This window comes from Anomaloglossus baeobatrachus, chromosome 4 (assembly GCF_048569485.1).
Source record: "Anomaloglossus baeobatrachus isolate aAnoBae1 chromosome 4, aAnoBae1.hap1, whole genome shotgun sequence".
Lineage (NCBI taxonomy): Eukaryota > Metazoa > Chordata > Amphibia > Anura > Aromobatidae > Anomaloglossus > Anomaloglossus baeobatrachus.
In genome coordinates, this window is record NC_134356.1 from 21746340 (window position 1) to 21768351 (window position 22012).

Sequence of the window (22012 nt, forward strand, 5' to 3'; positions counted from 1 at the left end):
AAAAGGAAGGTAAGGAGATATCCTGACTGAGATGAAAGGGGGATACCACCTTAGGGAGAAACCCCGGAATCAGGCGCAGCACTACCTTGTCTTGGTGAAACACCAGGAAGGGAGCTTTGGATGACCGCGCTGCTAGCTCGGACACTCTCTGAAGAGACGTGACCGCTACCAAAAAGGCCACTTTCTGTGAAAGTCGAGAAAGTGAAACATCCCTCAGAGGCTCGAAGGGCGGCTCCTGGAGAGCAATTAGTACCCTGTTCAGATCCCATGGGTCTAACGGCCTCTTGTACGGAGGGACAATGTGACAAACCCCCTGCAGGAACGTGCGTACCTGAGGAAGTCGTACTATGCGCTTCTGAAAGAATACAGACAGCGCTGGGACTCGTCCGTTAAGGGAGCCGAGCGACAAACCTTTCCCAAACCAGATCGCAGGGAGGAAGGAAAAGTAGGCAATGCAAAAGTCCAGGGAGACACTCCCTGAGCAGAGCACTAAGATAAGAATATCTTCCACGTCTTGTGGTAGATCTTGGCAGACGTCGGCTTCCTAGCCCGTCTCATGGTGGCAATGACGTCTTGAGATAATCCTGAAGACGCTAGGATCCAGGACTCAATGGCCACACAGTTAGGTTCAGGGCCGTAGAATTCAGATGGAAAAGAAGGGAATTTTGTTACTTACCGTAAATTCCTTTTCTTCTAGCTCTTATTGGGAGACCCAGACGATTGGGGTATAGCTACTGCCCTCTGGAGGCCACACAAAGCACTACATTAAAAGTGCAAGGCCCCTCCCCCTCTGGCTATACCCCCCCCGTGGTATCACGGGTTCTCCAGTTTTAGTGCCAAAGCAAGAAGGAGGAAGCCAATAACTGGTTTAAACAAATTAACTCCGAATAACATCGGAGAACTGAAAAACCGTTCAACATGAACAACATGTGTACCCGCAAACAACAAAAAAACATCCCGAAGGACAACAGGGCGGGTGCTGGGTCTCCCAATAAGAGCTAGAAGAAAAGGAATTTACGGTAAGTAACAAAATTCCCTTCTTCTTCAGCGCTCTATTGGGAGACCCAGACGATTGGGACGTCCAAAAGCTGTCCCTGGGTGGGTAAAGAAATACCTCATGTTAGAGCTGCAAAACAGCCCTCCCCTACGGGGGTGTCACTGCCGCCTGCAGGACTCTTCTACCTAAGCTGGCATCCGCCGAAGCATAGGTATGCACCTGATAATGCTTGGTGAAAGTGTGCAGACTGGACCAGGTAGCTGCCTGGCACACCTGTTGAGCCGAAGCCTGGTGACGTAATGCCCAGGACGCACCCACGGCTCTGGTTGAGTGGGCTTTTAGCCCTGAAGGAACCGGAAGCCCCGCAGAACGGTAGGCCTCTAGAATTGGTTCTTTGATCCATCGAGCCAGGGTGGCTTTAGAAGCCTGCAATCCCTTGCGCGGACCAGCGACAAGGACAAAAAGTGCATCGGCACGGCGCATGGGCGCCGTGCGGGAAATGTAGATTCTGAGTGCTCTCACCAGATCTAGCAAACGTAAGTCCTTTTCATACCGGTGAACCGGATGAGGACAAAAAGAAGGCAAGGATATATCCTGATTAAGATGAAAAGAGGATACGACCTTAGGGAGAAACTCCGGAATAGGGCGCAGCACTACCTTGTCCTGGTGGAACACCAGGAAAGGAGCCTTGGATGACAGAGCTGCCAGCTCAGACACTCGCCGAAGCGATGTGATCGCAACAAGAAACGCCACTTTCTGTGACAGCCGAGAAAAGGAAACTTCCTTCAGAGGCTCGAAGGGCGGCTTCTGGAGAGCAACTAGTACCCTGTTCAGATCCCATGGATCTAACGGCCGCTTGTACGGGGGCACAATATGACAGACCCCCTGCAGGAACGTGCGCACCTTAGAAAGACGTGCTAGACGCTTCTGAAAAAACACGGATAGTGCCGAAACTTGCCGTTTAAGGGAGCTGAGCGACAAGCCCTTTTCTAACCCCGATTGCAGGAAGGAAAGAAACTTGGGCAATGCAAATGGCCAGGGAGACACTCCCTGAGCAGAGCACCAGGATAAGAAAATCTTCCACGTTCTGTGGTAGATCTTAGCCGAATTCGACTTTCTAGCTTGTCTCATTGTGGCAACGACTCCTTGAGATAATCCTGCAGATGCTAGGATCCAGGACTCAATGGCCACACAGTCAGGTTCAGGGCCGCAGAATTCTGATGGAAAAACGGCCCTTGGGACAGTAAGTCTGGTCGGTCTGGCAGTGACCACGGTCGACCGATCGTGAGATGCCACAGATCCGGATACCACGACCTCCTCGGCCAGTCTGGAGCGACGAGTATGATGCGGCTGCACTCGGATCTGATCTTGCGTAGCACTCTGGGCAAGAGCGCCAGAGGCGGAAACACGTATGGGAGCTGAAACTGCGACCAATCTTGAACCAAGGCGTCTGCCGCCAGAGCTCTTTGATCGCGCGACCTCGCCATGAATGCCGGGACCTTGTTGTTGTGCCGGGATGCCATTAGGTCGACGTCCGGCACTCCCCAGCGGCGACAGATTTCCTGAAACACGTCCGGGTGAAGGGACCATTCCCCTGCGTCCATGCCCTGGCGACTGAGGAAGTCTGCTTCCCAGTTTTCTACGCCTGGGATGTGAACCGCGGATATGGTGGATGCTCTGTCCTCCACCCACATTAGAATGCGCCGGACTTCTTGGAAGGCTTGCCGACTGCGCGTCCCTCCTTGGTGGTTGATGTATGCCACCGCTGTGGAGTTGTCCGATTGGATTCGGATCTGCTTTCCTTCCAGCCACTGTTGGAAGGCCAGTAGAGCAAGATACACTGCTCTGATCTCCAGAACATTGATCTGAAGGATGGACTCCTGCGGAGTCCACGTCCCCTGAGCCCTGTGGTGGAGAAACACTGCTCCCCACCCTGACAGACTCGCATCTGTCGTGACTACTGCCCAGGATGGGGGCAGGAAGGATCTTCCCTGAGACAATGAGGTGGGAAGGAGCCACCATTGTAGGGAGTCCTTGGCCATCTGGGAAAGCGAGACTTTCCTGTCCAGGGACGTTGACTTCCCGTCCCATTGGCGGAGAATGTCCCATTGAAGTGGGCGCAGATGAAACTGCGCAAAGGGAACTGCTTCCATGGCTGCCACCATCTTCCCTAGGAAATGCATGAGGCGCCGCAAGGGATGCAACTGGCCCTGCAGAAGAGATTGCACCCCTGTCTGTAGGGACCGCTGCTTGTTCAGCGGAAGCTTCACTATCGCTGCTAGAGTATGAAACTCCATGCCAAGATACGTTAGTGATTGAGTCGGTGATAGGATCGACTTTGGAAAGTTGATGATCCACCCGAAAGACTGTAGGGTCTCCAGCGTAGCATTCAGGCTGTGCTGACATGCCTCTTGAGAGGGAGCTTTGACCAATAAATCGTCTAGGTAAGGGATCACCGAGTGTCCCTGAGAGTGCAAGACTGCTACCACCGCCGCCATGACCTTGGTGAAGACCCGTGGGGCTGTCGCCAGACCAAATGGCAGAGCTACGAACTGAAAATGGTCGTCTCCTATCACAAAACGTAGAAAACGTTGATGTTCTGTAGCAATTGGCACGTGGAGATAAGCATCTTTGATGTCTATTGAGGCAAGGAAGTCTCCTCTGGACATTGAGGCAATGACAGAACGCAGGGTTTCCATCCGGAACTTCCTGGCGTGCACATGTTTGTTGAGCCGTTTTAGGTCCAGAACAGGACGGAACGAGCCGTCCTTTTTTGGAACCACAAAGAGATTGGAGTAAAACCCTTGCCCTTGTTCCTGAGGAGGGACTGGGATCACCACTCCTTCCGCTCTTAGGGAGCCCACCGCCTGCAGCAGAGCATCTGCTCGGTCTGGATGTGGGGAGGTTCTGAAGAACCGAGCTGGAGGACGAGAATTGAACTCGATTCTGTACCCGCGAGACAAAATGTCCGTCACCCACCGGTCTTTGACCTGTGACATCCAAATGCCGGAAAAGCGGGAGAGCCTGCCCCCGACCGGCGATGCGGAGGGAGGGGGCTGGAAGTCATGAGGTAGCCGCTTTGGAAGCGGTACCTCCATTTGCTTTCTTGGGGCGCGTGTGAGCCCGCCACGAATCTGAGTTTCTTTGCGTCCTCTGAGTCCCTTTGTACGAGGTAAATGGTGTCTTGCCCGAACCTCGAAAGGACTGAAACCTCTGCTGCCACTTTTTCTGCTGAGGTTTGGTTGTTCTGGGTTGTGGTAAAGAGGAGTCTTTACCCTTAGACTGCTTAATGATATCAGCCAATGGCTCGCCAAACAGTCTATCTCTAGATAAAGGCAAACTGGTTAAACATTTTTTGGAACCAGCATCTGCTTTCCAGTCCTTTAACCACAAGGCTCTGCGCAAAACTACCGAATTGGCGGACGCCATTGAGGTGCGACTGGTAGATTCTAGGACCGCATTGATAGCGTAAGACGCAAACGCCGACATCTGCGTGGTAAGGTGCGCCACTTGCGGCACTGCTGGATGTATGATAGCATCCACTTTTGCTAAGCCAGCTGAAATAGCCTGGAGTGCCCATACGGCTGCGAATGCCGGAGCAAACGACGCGCCGATAGCTTCATAGACAGATTTTAACCAAAGGTCCATCTGTCTGTCATTGGCATCTTTAAGTGAAGCGCCATCCTCCACTGCAACTATGGACCTAGCTGCGAGTTTGGAAATCGGGGGGTCTACCTGTGGACACTGTGTCCAGCGCTTGACCACCTCAGGGGGGAAAGGGAAACGCGTATCTTTAGATCGTTTAGAGAAACGCCTTTCTGGGTGAGCGTCGTGCTTCTGGATTGATTCTCTGAAGTCAGCGTGATCCAACAAAGCACTCAATTTACGCTTGGGATAAAGGAAACGAAACTTCTCCTGCTCCGCAGCCGCCTCTTCTGCTGAAGGGGCTGGGGGAGAAATATCCAACAGCCTATTGATGGCTGAGATAAGGTCGTTTACCATGGCATCCCCATCAGGGGTATCCAGGTTGAGAGGGGTTCCAGGAATGGATTCCTGATCACTCTCATCAGACACATCACAGGGAGACTGATTGCGCTGAGACCCTGAGCAGTGTGATGACGTCGAGGGTCTTTCCCAGCGAGCTCGCTTAGGGTGGCTGGGGCTATCATCTGACTCATAATCCTCGGCCTGTGAAGCCGGGGACTCCCCTGTGGGCTGGATTAATTCCAAGTGAGGGGGACCTGAGGACAGAGGCCTCGCCGTGCCCAAAGACTGAGCCCCATGCATAGATTGCAAGGTTTCAAGTATTTTTGCCATAGAGACAGACATATTATCAGCAAAAACTGCAAAGTCTGTCCCTGTCACCGGGGCAGGACTTACAGGCGTCTCAGCCTGGGTCACTCTCCCTCCTGACTCCGGCTGGCGAAGCAGCACCGGGTCGGAGCATTGCACACAATGGGGGTCATCGGAGCCTGCTGGTAGATTAGCCCCACATGCAGCACACGCAGTATACACAGCCCTAGCCTTGGCAGCCTTGCGTTTTGAGGATGACATGTTGCTGCTTCCACAGAGCGATCTGGGAGATGCAGCCAGAAGCGACCTCACAGTGCAAGAAATACAATATCTCTATATCCTACACAGTACACCAATACACCGTGAGGCACTAGAGGGACCAGCACAGAAAAAACGCTTACCGCCCGCTTAAAAAGCGGGTGTGTGGTCGCCAGATAGCCCCTAGTCCAGGTCTCCCAGAGCCTTGCGTCCTTCCTCCAGCCAGACTGCATGTAATGGCTGCCGGCATCCTGAGAGAGAAGGGGGGGCGGGCCCTGGGCGTTCCTGGCCAAGAGCGGGAAGCCTGCTTCCCTCTGTGCCTAGTGTGAGGGCTGGAGCATGTAAATCAGGCTCCAGCCCTCGTCGCTGCTAGCGAACAGCGTCTCTCCCCTACCCTGAATGACAGGGTGGGGGCGGGAACGAATCGGAGCTGCCGGCGTCCTAGGCCCAAAAAGCCGGGGACTCAATTTATAACCGCCGCCGCCGTAAAAGCGCGGACGGCGGATCCCCGGCGCACCACAAGTCACAGCAGCGCCGCCCGGTCCAGAGGGGGTCGGCGCTGCGTTCCCATACACAAACAATCCCCCAGTAATCTGTAGGGACACTAGCTCCAACGTTGCGGTCCCCGGCGCACTACAACACCCAGCCAGCCCGGAGTGTGTCTGTGCCTGCCGGGGACACAGAGTACCTGTATGATGCAGGGCCTGTCCCTGATCGTACTCCTGCTCCGTCTCCATCAGGTTCTAATGGGTCTGTGGATGGAGCCCGGCGTCAGAGCTGAGAGGCCGGCAGGATCCCACTTCCACAGAGCCCTACCAGGGGATGTGGAAGGAAAACAGCATGTCAGGCTCCAGCCCTGTACCAGCAATAGGTACCTCAACCTTACAACACCATCCAGGGGTGAGAAGGGAGCATGCTGGGGACACTATATGTGTCCTCTTTTCTTCCATCCGAAATAGTCAGCAGCTACTGCTGACTAAAATCTGTGGAGCTATGCATGGAATGTCTGACCTCCTTCGCACACAAAGCTAAAACTGGAGAACCCGTGATACCACGGGGGGGGTATAGCCAGAGGGGGAGGGGCCTTGCACTTTTAATGTAGTGCTTTGTGTGGCCTCCAGAGGGCAGTAGCTATACCCCAATCGTCTGGGTCTCCCAATAGAGCGCTGAAGAAAACGGCCCTTGGGACAGTAAGTCTGGCCGGTCTGGTAGTGCCCACGGTTGGCCGACCGTGAGATGCCACAGATGCGGGTACCACGACCTCCTCGGCCCGTCTGGGGCGACGAGGATGGCGCGGCGGCAATCGGAGCTGATCTTGCGTAGCCCTCTGGCAACAGTGCCAGAGGGGGAAACACATAGGGTAGCTGGACCTGCGACCAATCCTGAACTAAGGCGCCTGCCGCCAGAGCTCTTTGATCGTGAGACCGCGCCATGAAAATCGGGCCCTTGTTGTTGTGCCGAGACGCCATTAGGTCGACGTCCGGCCTCCCCCAGCGGCTACAGATTTCTTGAAACCCGTCCGGGTGAAGGGACCATTCCCCTGCGTCCATGCCCTGGCGACTGAGGAAGTCTGCTTCCCAGTTTTCTACGCCCGGGATGTGAACTGCGGATATGGTGTATGCTCTGTCTTCCACCCACATCAGAATCCGCCGGACTTCCAGGGAGGCTTGCCGGCTGCGTGTTCCGCCTTGGTGGTTGATGTATGCCACCGCTGCGAAGTTGTCCGACTGAATTCGGATCTGTTTGCGTTCCAGCCTCTGCTGGAAGGCTTGCAGGGCAAGATACCCTGCCCAGATGTCCAGAACATTGATCTGAAGGGTGGACTCCCTGAAGAGAGTCCTTGCCCGTCTGAGAAAGGGGTACGTTCCTGTCTAGGGACGTCGACTTCCCATCCCATTGGCGAAGAATGTTCTATAGAAGTGGACGCAGATGAAAACTGCGCGAAAGGGACTGCCTCTGCATGAGGCGTCTTAAGGGGTGTGACTGGCCTTGAAGGAGAGACTGCACCCCCGTCTGTAGTGAACGCTGTATGTTCAGCGGGAGCTGCACTATCGCTGAGAGAGTGTGAAGCTCCATGCCAAGATATGTCAGCGATTGGGTCGGTGTCAGATTTTAACTTTGAAAAGTTTATGATCCACCCGAAACTCTGGAGAGTCTCCAGCGCCACGTTCAGGCTGTATTGGCATGCCTCTTGAGAGGGTGCCTTGACAAGTAGATCGTCCAAGTAAGGGATCACAGAGTGACCCTGAGAGTGCAGGACTGCTCCCACTGCTGCCATAAACTTGGTGAAAAGCCGTGGGGCTGTCACCAGACCGAAGGGCAGGGCTACGAACTGAAGATGCTCGTCTTCAATAACGAATCGTAGCCAACACCGGTGCTCAGGAGCAATCGGCACGTGGAGATAAGCATCCTGATGTCTATTGACGGTAGGAAATCTCCTTGAGACATTGAGGCAATGACGGAGCGGGGGGATTCCATCCGGAACCGCCTGGTTTTCACGTGCTTGTTGAGCAGTTTTCGGTCCAAAACGGAACGGAAAGAGCCGTCGTTTTTTTTTTTTGGCACCACAACCAGATTGAAGTAAAAACCGTATCTTGTTCCTGAGGAGGAACAGGGATCACCACTCCTTCTGCCTGCAGAAGAGCATCGGCTCGGTCGGGAGGTGATGAAGTTCTGAAGATCTAGTCGGAGGACGAGAACAGAACTCTATCCTGTACACGTGAGACAAAATGTCTCTCACCCACCGGTCTTTGACCTGTGGCAGCTAAATGTCGCCAAGGCGGGAGAGTCTGCCACCGACCGCGGATGCGGAGAGAGAGGGCTGAACGTCATGAGGAAAACGCCTTGGTAGCGGTTCCTCCGGCTGCCTTCCTTGGGCGTGATTGAGCCCGCCAGGAATCTGCGCCTCTCTGAGCCTTTTGAGTCCTTTTGGACGAGGACAATTGGGACCTGCCCGAGCCTGGGAAGGACCGAAACCTCGACTGTCCCTTCCTCTGTTGGTGTTGTTTGATCTGGGCTGGTGTAAGGAAGAGTCCTTACCCTTGGACTGTTTAATGATTTCATCCAATCGCTCACCAAACAGTCTGTCACCAGATAATGGCAAACTGGTTAAGCACTTTTTTGGAAGCAGAATCTGCTTTCCATTCCCTCAACCACAAGGCTCTGCGTAAAACCACGGAGTTGGCGGACGCCACTGGCGTACGGCTCGTAGAGTGCAGGACAGCATTAATAGCGTAAGTCGCAATGCAGACATTGCGAGGTTAAGGACGCCATCTGCGGCACAGATGTACATGTGACAGTGTCCACGTGCGCAAGACCAGCTGAAATAGCTTGGAATGCCCGTACGGCTGCGAATGCCGGAGCAACCGACACGCCGATAGCTTCATAGACAGAATTCAACCAGAGGACCATCTGTCTGTCAATGGCATCTTTAAGTGAAGTCCCATCTTCCACTGCAACTATGGATCTAGCCGCAAGCCTGGAGATTGGGGGATCCACCTTTGGACACTGGGTCCAGCGCTTGACCACGTCATGGAGAAAAAAGGATAACATGTATCCTTAATATGATTGGAGAACGCTTATCTGGATAAGTGTGGTGTTTCCGGATTGCTTCTCTGAAGTCAGAGTGGCCGGAAAAGTACTCAATATACGCTTGAGATACTGAAAAAGGAATTTCTCCTGCTGTGAAGCTGACTCCTCCACCGGAGGAGCTGAGGGAGAAATATCCAACATTCCATTGATGGACGCTAGAAGATCATTCACTATGGCGTCACCATCCGGTGTATCCGGATTGAGAGCGGTCTCAGGATCAGAGTCCTGATCAGCTACGTCTGCCTCATCATACAGAGAGTCCTGCTGGGACCCTAACCAGTGATGAAGCCGAGTGCCGCTCCCAGCGAGCACGCTTAGGCTGTCTGGGACTGTCGTCCGTGTCAGAGCCTGCGCCCTGGGATGCATGGGACCCCCCCGGAGCACTGATTTGTTCCAATGAGGGTGGCCAGGGAGCATTGTATCAACATTGCCCATGGCCCGTCTGGACTGCAAAGTCTCTAAGATGTTAGTCACAGTCACAGACAATCTATCAGCCGAAACTGCAACTCCGTCCCTGTCCCTGGACAGGGTTCACAGGTGGTTCCTTTGGCCACCTCTAGCAGAGACCCCGGCTGACCAAGTGCTACAGGGGAGCATTGCACACAATGGGGACAGTGGAACCTGCAGTACAAGCAGTATAGAAAGCCTGTGCCTTGGCACCCTTGCTTTTTTGCTGCTGTTCTCTAGCCATCTAGGAGTATATAGCCAAGAATAGCGACCGTACAGTGCAGTGTATAGCATACCAGCATGAAGTACAAATGAACACTTCAGCACATGCAATACAAGCAGCCTAGAAAGCCTGTGCCCTAGCACCCTTGCTTTTTGCTGCTGTAGTCTAGCCATCTAGGCATAAAGTACAAATGGCATTAGTGGGGTCAGCACTTCAGGTGCCGCTTACCGCCCGCACAAAAGCGGGTGTGTGGTCGCCCGAATCCTGTGACTGGTTGCCCAGAGCTTGTCTCCCTTCTCCAGCCCAGACTGCGTGCAGGAATGGCTGCCGGCGTCTTGTGAAGAGGGGCGGGCCGTGGGCGTGCCCCAGACAAGAGCGGGAAACTGGCGTCCCACTGTGTCCAGTGAAGGGGGCTGGAGAATGCAAAGCAGACTCCAGCTCTCGGCGCTGACTTTCTGTACAGCGTCCCGCCCCTCCCCTGACTGACAGGGCTGGGGGCGGGAACGAAGCGAAAACTAGGCCGCAAAGCCGGGGACTCGAGTAATAAGCGCGGCCGTCCTTGTGCACGGCCAGCGCGGAAGTCCCCGGCGCACCACAAGTCCCAGCCGCGCCACAGTGTAAAACACCCCGCAACGGCCGGCTCGGCAGTTTCTAACACATAAATTCACTCAGCTAAGCTGCAGTGAATAATAGCACAAGCGCTCCGCGCTGTTGTCCCCGGCGCACTAGCACTCCCAGCAATGCTGGTGTGTGTGTGCGCGATGTGTACGGGGACACAGAGTACCTTAATGTAGCAGGGCCCTGTCCCTGACGATACCCAGCTCCATATCCAGCAGGTTCTCCGGGTCTGTGGATGGAGCCCGGTCTCAGTGCCTGGAGACCGGTAAGATCCCACTTCACCCAGAGCCCTGAGGGGGGATGGGGAAGGAAAACAGCATGTGGGCTCCAGCCTCCGTACCCACAATGGGTACCTCAACCTTAACAAACACCGCCGACAAAAGTGGGGTGAGAAGGGAGCATGCTGGGGGCCCCATATGGGCCCACTTTTCTTCCAACCGACATAGTCAGCAGCTGCTGCTGACTAAAAACAGTGGAGCTATGCGTGGATGTCTGACCTCCTTCGCACAAAGCATAAAACTGGAGCAGCCCGTGATCCCACGGGGGGTGTATATGCAGAAGGGGAGGGGCCTTACACTTTTTAGTGTAATACTTTGTGTGGCCTCCGGAGGCAGTAGCTATACACCCAATCGTCTGGGTCTCCCAATGGAGCGCCGAAGAAAATACGGTATCTTCTTTTCCCTCATCCCCTCAGCAGGGTCTACTGGGCACATGGGAGAGTCAATCCCTCATTATATGCTATAGAAGGATAAATTAGTCCAGTAATGAAGCTGTGCTGATACATAGGAGCTAGTGGATAGGTAGGAAAGCATACACACAACATAGGCAGCATAACAATGTAGAGAAGAAAGCGTCCAGGGTGAGATCACACATTCCTTGGAATCAGTGTTTATCAGTAAAGGCAAAAAAACAATGCTTGATGAGCTGTAGGAGAAATCACTTTAGAAATGAAGCTGTGCTGACACATAAGAGCTAGAGGATAAGGTGTAAAGCACACTCTACCGCACAGCATACTGTATAAAGGAAAAAACATCCAGGGGAAGATTACACACTCCTCAGCATAAGTGTATATAAGGAAAAAAAAAACAAACAATGGTTCAGGAGCTGTAGGAAAAAAAAAATCAGTTCAGGAATGAAGCTGTGCTGACACATTAGCACCAGTGGATGGGGAGGAAAATGCACAGGAGTGTGTTATTCTCCCTCACTCCCCTGGCAAATGTCTGTCAACACCAAGGAGGAGTCAATCTCTCATCACAAGCTTTAGAAGGAGCAGTCAGTCCAGGAATGAAGCTGTGCTGATCCATAATAGCTAAAGCAGCATTATTACTTCCAGCATGTATTACTGGGAGGGACAGTCAAGGGTGCAGGCTGCAAACAGTATATTAGGATGTCTGAAAATGAATGATGTAATTTTAAGGTTGCAGCCACTGACACGTAAAAAATGTGTAAGAGTCCACAGCCTTTACATAAAACGTGCCTAGGTTGTGCCGTTGTCACTGCGGCTGCATCACTTTCCACCATGGGCTTTATATTAAAAAGGTAAAAGACATTGTAGGTACCTGACGTGAAGAGACTCTGTGGTTCTGGAGCTGTGGGCCATTCACTGGATGTCTGTGGGGAGCTGGGAAACGCGGGGAGACCACTGGGGATGGGGTTTGGATGCCTGAAGTTGTCCGAGAAAAGAGATTGCGATTCTGTCATGGTGTCTTCGAAAGGAGACCTCGCACTGTGATTGGCTGAACTGATGGGGACGGTGGGGTTGGGTTTGGACAAACCTGGCGGAGGTGATGGGGTGTCACTTGGTAATATCTGGGAAGATACAAAAAGCAAATTAGACGATATTACTACAGGCAAAAAGGAAATATTTTTTTCTTCTTTATTGTTATTGTAATCCCTCCCATTATCACCAACATAGTCCGCAGTGCTGTACAGATCAGGCCTCCATGGGTCGCAGTCACCAATTACACTAACCATTTTCCTCCATCAGATTCATCCGGCATTGCTCACCAGTTTTCCCCTTTAAAAGGCTTGAATTTTCAGTGGTCTCATCTAATGGGTATAGACTAGATGCTTTGTTGTCTGACATACTCTATGGACATGGGGGATTACTGCTCCCCTGTCTGTTTAGCAGAAGCACTGGCAGCATGGAGGACATTATACAGCAGCACTGAGAAGTGTAGAGGTGAATCCAGATAGCAGCAGCATGGAGGACATTATATAGCAGCACTGAGCAGTGTAGAGGTGAATCCAGATAGCAGCAGCATGGAGGACATTATATAGCAGCACTGAGCAGTGTAGATGTGAATGCATATAGCAGCATGGCGGACATTATACAGCAGTACTGAGCAGTGTAGATGTGAATCCAGATAGCAGCAGCATGGAGGACATTATACAGCAGTACTGAGCAGTGTAGATGTGAATGCAGATAGCAGCAGCATGGCGGACATTATACAGCAGTACTGAGCAGTGTAGCTGTGAATCCAGATATCAGCAGCATGGAGGACATTATACAGCAGTACTGAGCAGTGTAGCTGTGAATCCAGATAGCAGCAGCATGGAGGACATTATACAGCAGTACTGAGAAGTGTAGAAGTGAATCCAGATAGCAGCAGCATGGAGGACATTATGCAGCAGCACTGAGCAGTGTAGACGTGAATGCAGGAAGCAGCAGCATGGAGGACATTATACAGCAGTACTGAGCAGTGTAGAGGTGAATCCAGATAGCAGCAGCATGGAGGACATTATACAGCAGCACTGAGCAGTGTAGATGTGAATGCATATAGCAGCATGGAGGACATTATACAGCAGCACTGAGCAGTGTAGCTGTGAATCCAGATAGCAGCAGCATGGAGGACATACAGCAGCACTGAGCAGTGTAGATGTGAATGCAGGAAGCAGCCGCATGGAGGACATTATACAGCAGTACTGAGCAGTGTAGAGGTGAATGCAGGAAGAAGCAGCATGGAGGACATTATACAGCAGCACTGAGCAGTGTAGCTGTGAATTCAGATAGCAGCAGCATGGAGGACATTATACAGCAGCACTGAGCAGTGTAGATGTGAATACAGATAGCAGCAGCATGGAGGACATACAGCAGTACTGAGCAGTGTAGCTGTGAATGCAGATAGCAGCAGCATGGAGGACATTATACAGCAGTACTGAGCAGTGTAGCTGTGAATGCAGATAGCAGCAGCATGGAGGACATTATACAGCAGTACTGAGCAATGTAGCTGAGAATCCAGATAGCAGCAGCATGGAGGACAATATACAGCAGCACTGAGCAGTGTAGATGTGAATGCAGATAGCAGCAGCATGGAGGACATTATACAGCAGTACTGAGCAGTGTAGCTGTGAATGCAGATAGCAGCAGCATGGAGGACATTATACAGCAGTACTGAGCAGTGTAGAGGTGAATGCAGATAGCAGCAGCATGGATGGCATTATACAGCAGCACTGAGCAGTGTAGCTGTGAATGCAGATAGCAGCAGCATGGAGGGCATTATACAGCAGCACTGAGCAGTGTAGCTGTGAATCCAGCTCTAAGACAAAATGAATCAGTTCCTTGAAAACAACATAATTTCAGATTATTACATCATGAAATGAGTGGGATGTTGGCAAAGTCAGGCTTTTTACCAAACAATCATGTGGCACTGTTTTGTCCCTGAGGGGCTGTGTTTGGCATTTAGAGGACAATTTATCAGTGAGCGCCCCCTATCTGTACTCACATGTACAGTAAGGGCCCATAGATTCCTACAGGCATCCCCATATGAATCTCTATTGCTATTGGACGGTCTGGTCCATTGTCACTCACCTGTTGAAGGTTATCGCCGTTCCCTATACTCAATGACTCTGATGATTTGTCGACAGAACTGGAAAAGAAAAATTGAGAAAAATTACATGAGATCAATTCTGCGTTCTCCGCTACGGTACATAGGGTTCATCCTGTAGAAATATATTGTATATAAAATGGTAATAAAAATGATATAATCGCATCAATTCTCAGACAGTAGTGCAATGTCTGGAAACACAAAGGAGAAGTTCACAAAGGATCGAATTAAACCCCCAGCAGCCTTGACAGATTTTTGTACTCCCTGTCATCATTGGAAGATACAGAAAGACTGATGTCTGAAAAGCAGTCTTCCCCCTATGCAGGCTATAGCGGTCCTACCGGCACCAAGCTGCAGGAAAAAGGGCGCCAGCTGTGGAATAGGAGGCTGCGAAAGGCTGGAGCCTGGTTTTATGGTGGTGGCTACAATGGCCTGGCTGCTTACACTTGGACTGTAAATTCTGGTGGTAGAGCAGATCAGGGTTGATCCACGAGGAGTCAGCATCAAAGTTGACCATGTTCACGTACCAAAAGAGTGGCAAACTCCAGGTCCTCTAAGCCTCGGATGACCACAATGCCACTGGCTGCCATCAACCTAAACGGGAAGATGACATAGTGGACTCGGAAGCCGAGGAACCGCAATGGGGGATGGAGGAAGCCCTGAATGTCCACCGATCACAGGAGCTTATAGGGCTCCATGGAGACCGTGCCCAAAGAGAGTGGCAAACTCTAGGTTCTCCAAGCCTCAGCTGATCACAACGCCATTGGCTGCCGTAAACGACAATAATGACAACATGAAACAGGAAGCTCAGGAAAACGATGGGTGGTGGAGGAAGCCCTGAATGTCCAGAGATTACAGGAGCACATAGGGCTCCATGGAGACCATGCCCAAAGAGAGAGGAAAACTCTAGGTTCTCCAAGACTTGGATTACTACAACGCCATTGGCTGCCATGATCGTAAATGGCAAGCTGACAACAAGGAACAGAAAGCTGAGGAACCGCGATGGGTGGTGGAGGAAGCCCTGAATGTCCAGAGATCACAGGAGCACATAGTGCTCCATGGAGACCTGCCCAAAGAGAGTGGAAAACTCTAGGTTCTCCAAGACTTGGATTACTACAACGCCATTGGCTGCCATGATCGTAAACGGCAAGATGACAACGTGGAACAGGAAGCTGAGGAACCGCGATGGGGGGTGGAGGAAGCCCTGAATGTTCAGCGATCACAGGAGCTCATTGGGCTCTATGGAGACCTGCCCAAATGGAGGGATGTTATTCATCATTGGTGATGGGCAACATACTTGTTGAGACTTTTCAGGTCCAGGATGGGGTTGACTGAGCTGTTTATTGGATAACGTAAAAGGGTAGAAAAGACACCTGCACCTCTCTCCTTAGGGGGTACCCAAACCCCCCCACATTAAGCGAAAGAGGGAGATTGGGGAGGCAGAAAATTAAAGTATTGGTTATGGGTGCGGTGGGTAAAAGAACCATTCTCTTGTACCTGTTGCGGCCCATTTCTGTGACCTAAGTTGTCCTGGATGAAAAGGGGATAGCCTTGCGCCCACGGAAAATTCGTGCAGCCCCTCTGATAGGGGGTCCCTCAGAAGAAGTGTGGTGGTCCAATGATTTACAATGCAGGGGTCTTGGGTTCAAATACTACCAAGGACAGCTCCGCATTCGGCTGTGAGGGAAAGAACCCATTCTGGACAGCTTGAAGGCATCTGCCACCAGTCTGGTCACCGGGTGCGGGAGGGTAGGGGATATTAGAATGGACCCAGTCATCCTACGGGAAAATAGTAGACCCGCTTCTTAAGAGGTCCAGATGTTGGCAGCAAGTGGAGAACTACCGGTGTCAGCAGACTACCGCCACTAAGCTACGGAGGAGTGAGTGTCTATAGACTAGTACGGCCTACGTAGGAGGAGATGACTCTGCACCCTATGGTCAGCCGCCCATAGTCCGGGTTCCTCCGGTGCCCCCCCAATGAGACGACTGAGAAAGTAAAACGAGTGCTGCGTTACAAAGAAAACTTCATAGCACAAAGGAACGATCTGCAAAACTAAAAAATATCTTCACATTCCTATAGTCCAGAACCTCCGATAATCGGCAACGTACAAGCCCCTCCCATCGAAACCACCCACTCCCGACATATGTGACGGGCACATGCACACAGACAAATTCCTAAAAAACACCTATTTTGATATGCAAGAAAGACAAAGTGTGTGAGATTATATACAATACCTCTATAAAAAATGTATTCTATAAAAAGAAGGGAATTTTGTTTACTTACCGTAAATTCCTTTTCTTCTAGCTCCAATTGGGAGACCCAGACAATTGGGTGTATAGCTACTGCCTCCGGAGGCCGCACAAAGTACTACACTTAAAAGTGTAAGGCCCCTCCCCTTCTGGCTATACACCCCCCCGTGGGAGCACGGGTCCCTCAGTTTTAGTGCAAAAGCAAGAAGGAGGAAAGCCAATAACTGTTTCAAAAACAAATTCAATCCGATAAACAATATCGGAGAACAGAACTTATCAACATGAACAACATGTGCACCCGAAAAACAAATACCCTCAGAAAAAACAGGGCGGGTGCTGGGTCTCCCAATTGGAACTAGAAGAAAAGGAATTTACGGTAAGTAAACAAAATTCCCTTCTTTTTCGCTCCTAATTGGGAGACCCAGACAATTGGGACGTCCAAAAGCAGTCCCTGGGTGGGTAAAAGAATACCGCACGATCGGGCTGTCAGGCAGCCCTTTCTTACAGGTGGGCCACCGCCGCCTGCAGGACTTGTCTACCTAGGCTGGCATCCGCCGAAGCGTAGGTATGCACCTGATAATGCTTGGTGAAAGTGTGCAGACTCGACCAGGTAGCCGCCTGGCACACCTGCTGAGCCGTAGCCTGATGCCGTAATGCCCAGGACGCACCCACGGCTCTGGTAGAATGGGCCTTCAGTCCAGAAGGAGTCGGAAGCCCAGCAGAACGGTAGGCGTGAAGAATTGGTTCCTTGATCCACCGCGCAAGGGTGGATTTGGAAGCTTGCGAACCTTTATGCTGACCAGCGACCAGGATAAAGAGTGCATCTGAACGGCGCAGAGGCGCCGTGCGGGAAATGTAGATCCTGAGTGCTCTCACCAGGTCCAACAGATGCAAACCCTTTTCAAATTGGTGAACTGGATGCGGACACAAAGATGGTAAAGTGATATCCTGATTGAGATGAAAGGAAGATACCACCTTGGGAAGAAACTCTGGAATTGGACGCAGTACTACCTTGTCTTGGTGAAACACCAGGAAGGGAGATTTGCAAGATAACGCCGCCAGCTCTGACACTCTCCGAAGAGACGTGACCGCCACCAGAAAGAAGGGAATTTTGTTACTTACCGTAAATTCCTTTTCTTCTAGCTCTTATTGGGAGACCCAGACGATTGGGGTATAGCTACTGCCCTCTGGAGGCCACACAAAGCACTACATTAAAAGTGCAAGGCCCCTCCCCCTCTGGCTATACCCCCCCGTGTATCACGGGTTCTCCAGTTTTAGTGCCAAAGCAAGAAGGAGGAAGCCAATAACTGGTTTAAACAAATTAACTCCGAATAACATCGGAGAACTGAAAAACCGTTCAACATGAACAACATGTGTACCCGCAAACAACAAAAAAACATCCCGAAGGACAACAGGGCGGGTGCTGGGTCTCCCAATAAGAGCTAGAAGAAAAGGAATTTACGGTAAGTAACAAAATTCCCTTCTTCTTCAGCGCTCTATTGGGAGACCCAGACGATTGGGACGTCCAAAAGCTGTCCCTGGGTGGGTAAATAAATACCTCATGTTAGAGCTGCAAAACAGCCCTCCCCTATGGGGGTGTCACTGCCGCCTGCAGGACTCTTCTACCTAAGCTGGCATCCGCCGAAGCATAGGTATGCACCTGATAATGCTTGGTGAAAGTGTGCAGACTGGACCAGGTAGCTGCCTGGCACACCTGTTGAGCCGAAGCCTGGTGACGTAATGCCCAGGACGCACCCACGGCTCTGGTGGAGTGGGCTTTTAGCCCTGAAGGAACCGGAAGCCCCGCAGAACGGTAGGCCTCTAGAATTGGTTCTTTGATCCATCGAGCCAGGGTGGCTTTAGAAGCCTGCAACCCCTTGCGCGGACCAGCGACAAGGACGAAAAGTGCATCGGCACGGCGTATGGGCGCCGTGCGTGAAATGTAGATTCTGAGTGCTCTCACCAGATCTAGCAAACGTAAGGCCTTTTCATACCGGTGAACCGGATGAGGGCAAAAAGAAGGCAAGGAAATATCCTGATTAAGATGAAAAGAGGATACGACCTTAGGGAGAAACTCCGGAATGGGGCGCAGCACAACCTTGTCCTGGTGGAACACCAGGAAGGGAGCCTTAGATGACAGAGCTGCCAGCTCAGACACTCGCCGAAGCGATGTGATTGCAACAAGAAACGCCACTTTCTGCGACAGCCGAGAAAAGGAAACTTCCTTCAGAGGCTCGAAGGGCGGCTTCTGGAGAGCAACTAGTACCCTGTTCAGATCCCATGGATCTAACGGTCGCTTGTACGGGGGCACAATATGACAGACCCCCTGCAGGAACGTGCGCACCTTAGGAAGACGTGCTAGACGCTTCTGAAAAAACACGGATAGTGCCGAAACTTGCCCTTTAAGGGAGCTGAGCGACAAGCCCTTTTCTAACCCCGATTGCAGGAAGGAAAGAAACTTGGGCAATGCAAATGGCCAGGGAGACACTCCCTGAGCAGAGCACCAGGACAAGAAAATCTTCCACGTTCTGTGGTAGATCTTAGCCGAATTCGACTTTCTAGCTTGTCTCATTGTGGCAATGACTCCCTGAGATAATCCAGCAGATGCTAGGATCCAGGACTCAATGGCCACACAGTCAGGTTCAGGGCCGCAGAATTCTGATGGAAAAACGGCCCTTGGGACAGTAAGTCTGGTCGGTCTGGCAGTGACCACGGTCGACCGATCGTGAGATGCCACAGATCCGGATACCACGACCTCCTCGGCCAGTCTGGAGCGACGAGTATGACGCGGCTGCACTCGGATCTGATCTTGCGTAGCACTCTGGGCAAGAGCGCCAGAGGCGGAAACACGTATGGGAGCTGAAACTGCGACCAATCTTGAACCAAGGCGTCTGCCGCCAGAGCTCTTTGATCGCGCGACCTCGCCATGAATGCCGGGACCTTGTTGTTGTGCCGGGATGCCATTAGGTCGACGTCCGGCACTCCCCAGCGGCGACAGATTTCCTGAAACACGTCCGGGTGAAGGGACCATTCCCCTGCGTCCATGCCCTGGCGACTGAGGAAGTCTGCTTCCCAGTTTTCTACGCCTGGGATGTGAACCGCGGATATGGTGGATGCTCTGTCCTCCACCCACATTAGAATGCGCCGGACTTCTTGGAAGGCTTGCCGACTGCGCGTCCCTCCTTGGTGGTTGATGTATGCCACCGCTGTGGAGTTGTCCGATTGGATTCGGATCTGCTTTCCTTCCAGCCACTGTTGGAAGGCCAGTAGAGCAAGATACACTGCTCTGATCTCCAGAACATTGATCTGAAGGGTGGACTCCTGCGGAGTCCACGTCCCCTGAGCCCTGTGGTGGAGAAATACTGCTCCCCACCCTGACAGACTCGCATCTGTCGTGACTACTGCCCAGGATGGGGGCAGGAAGGATCTTCCCTGAGACAATGATGTGGGAAGGAGCCACCATTGTAGAGAGTCTTTGGCCGTCTGGGAAAGCGAGACTTTCCTGTCCAGGGACGTTGACTTCCCGTCCCATTGGCGGAGAATGTCCCATTGAAGTGGGCGCAGATGAAACTGCGCAAAGGGAACTGCTTCCATGGCTGCCACCATCTTCCCTAGGAAATGCATGAGGCGCCGCAAGGGATGCAACTGGCCCTGCAGGAGAGATTGCACCCCTGTCTGTAGTGACCGCTGCTTGTCCAGCGGAAGCTTCACTATCGCTGCTAGAGTATGAAACTCCATGCCAAGATACGTTAGTGACTGAGTCGGTGATAGGATCGACTTTGGAAAGTTGATGATCCATCCGAAAGACTGTAGAGTCTCCAGCGTAGCATTCAGGCTGAGTTGGCATGCCTCCCGAGAGGGAGCTTTGACCAATAAGTCGTCTAGGTAAGGAATCACCGAGTGTCCCTGAGAGTGCAAGACTGCTACCACCGCCGCCATGACCTTGGTGAAGACCCGTGGGGCTGTCGCCAGACCAAATGGAAGAGCTACGAACTGAAAATGGTCGTCTCCTATCACAAAACGTAGAAAACGTTGATGTTCTGTAGCAATTGGCACGTGGAGATAAGCATCTTTGATGTCTATTGAGGCAAGGAAGTCTCCTCTGGACATTGAGGCAATGACAGAGCGGAGGGTTTCCATCCGGAACCTCCTGGCGTGCACATGTTTGTTGAGCCGTTTTAGGTCCAGAACAGGACGGAACGAGCCGTCCTTTTTTGGAACCACAAAGAGATTGGAGTAAAACCCTTGCCCTTGTTCCTGAGGAGGGACTGGGATAACCACTCCTTCCGCTTTTAGGGAATCCACCGCCTGCAGCAGAGCATCTGCTCGGTCTGGACGTGGGGAGGTTCTGAAGAACCGAGCTGGAGGACGAGAATTGAACTCGATTCTGTACCCGCGAGACAAAATGTCCGTCACCCACCGGTCTTTGACCTGTGACATCCAAATGCCGGAAAAGCGGGAGAGCCTGCCCCCGACCGGCGATGCGGAGGGGGGGGGCTGGAAGTCATGAGGTAGCCGCTTTGGAAGCGGTACCTCCATTTGCTTTCTTGGGGCGTGTGTGAGTCCGCCACGAATCTGAGTTTCTTTGCGTCCTCTGAGTCCCTTTGGACGAGGTAAATGGTGTCTTGCCCGAACCTCGAAAGGACTGAAACCTCTGCTGCCACTTTTTCTGCTGAGGTTTGGGTGTTCTGGGTTGTGGTAAAGAGGAGTCTTTACCCTTGGACTGCTTAATGATGTCAGCCAATGGCTCGCCAAACAGTCTCTCTCTAGACAAAGGCAAACTGGTTAAACATTTTTTGGAACCAGCATCTGCTTTCCAGTCCTTTAACCACAAGGCTCTGCGCAAAACTACCGAATTGGCGGACGCCATTGAGGTGCGACTGGTAGATTCTAGGACCGCATTGATAGCGTAAGACGCAAACGCCGACATCTGCGTGGTAAGGTGCGCCACTTGCGGCACTGCTGGATGCATGATAGCATCCACTTTTGCTAAGCCAGCTGAAATAGCCTGGAGTGCCCATACGGCTGCGAATGCCGGAGCAAACGACGCGCCTATAGCTTCATAGACAGATTTTAACCAAAGGTCCATCTGTCTGTCATTGGCATCTTTAAGTGAAGCGCCATCCTCCACTGCAACTATGGATCTAGCTGCAAGTTTGGAAATCGGGGGGTCTACCTTTGGACACTGTGTCCAGCGCTTGACCACCTCAGGGGGGAAAGGGAAACGCGTATCTTTAGATCGTTTAGAGAAACGCCTTTCTGGGTGAGCGTCGTGCTTCTGGATTGATTCTCTGAAGTCAGAGTGATCTAACAAAGCACTCAATTTACGCTTGGGATAAAGGAAACGAAACTTTTCCTGCTCCGCAGCCGCCTCTTCTGCTGAAGGGGCTGGGGGAGAAATATCCAACAGCCTATTGATGGCTGAGATAAGGTCGTCTACCATGGCATCCCCATCCGGGGTATCCAGGTTGAGAGGGGTTCCAGGAGTGGATTCCTGATCACTCTCAT

The 22012-nt window shown here is 52.0% G+C and overlaps 1 protein-coding gene across 7 annotated transcripts in view; it reads right to left on the minus strand.

Annotated features, from left to right (window-relative positions):
* Positions 1-22012, minus strand: part of CNOT4 (CCR4-NOT transcription complex subunit 4) — a 114187-nt gene that overhangs the window by 41015 nt on the left and 51160 nt on the right. For all 7 annotated transcript variants that reach the window (XM_075343818.1, XM_075343816.1, XM_075343813.1 and 4 more), the window contains 2 exons: positions 14239-14296; positions 11987-12236 (listed from right to left, as the gene is read on the minus strand). In XM_075343818.1, coding sequence (XP_075199933.1) covers positions 11987-12236; positions 14239-14296 — 308 coding nt within the window. The remainder of the gene's footprint in view (positions 1-11986; positions 12237-14238; positions 14297-22012) is intronic.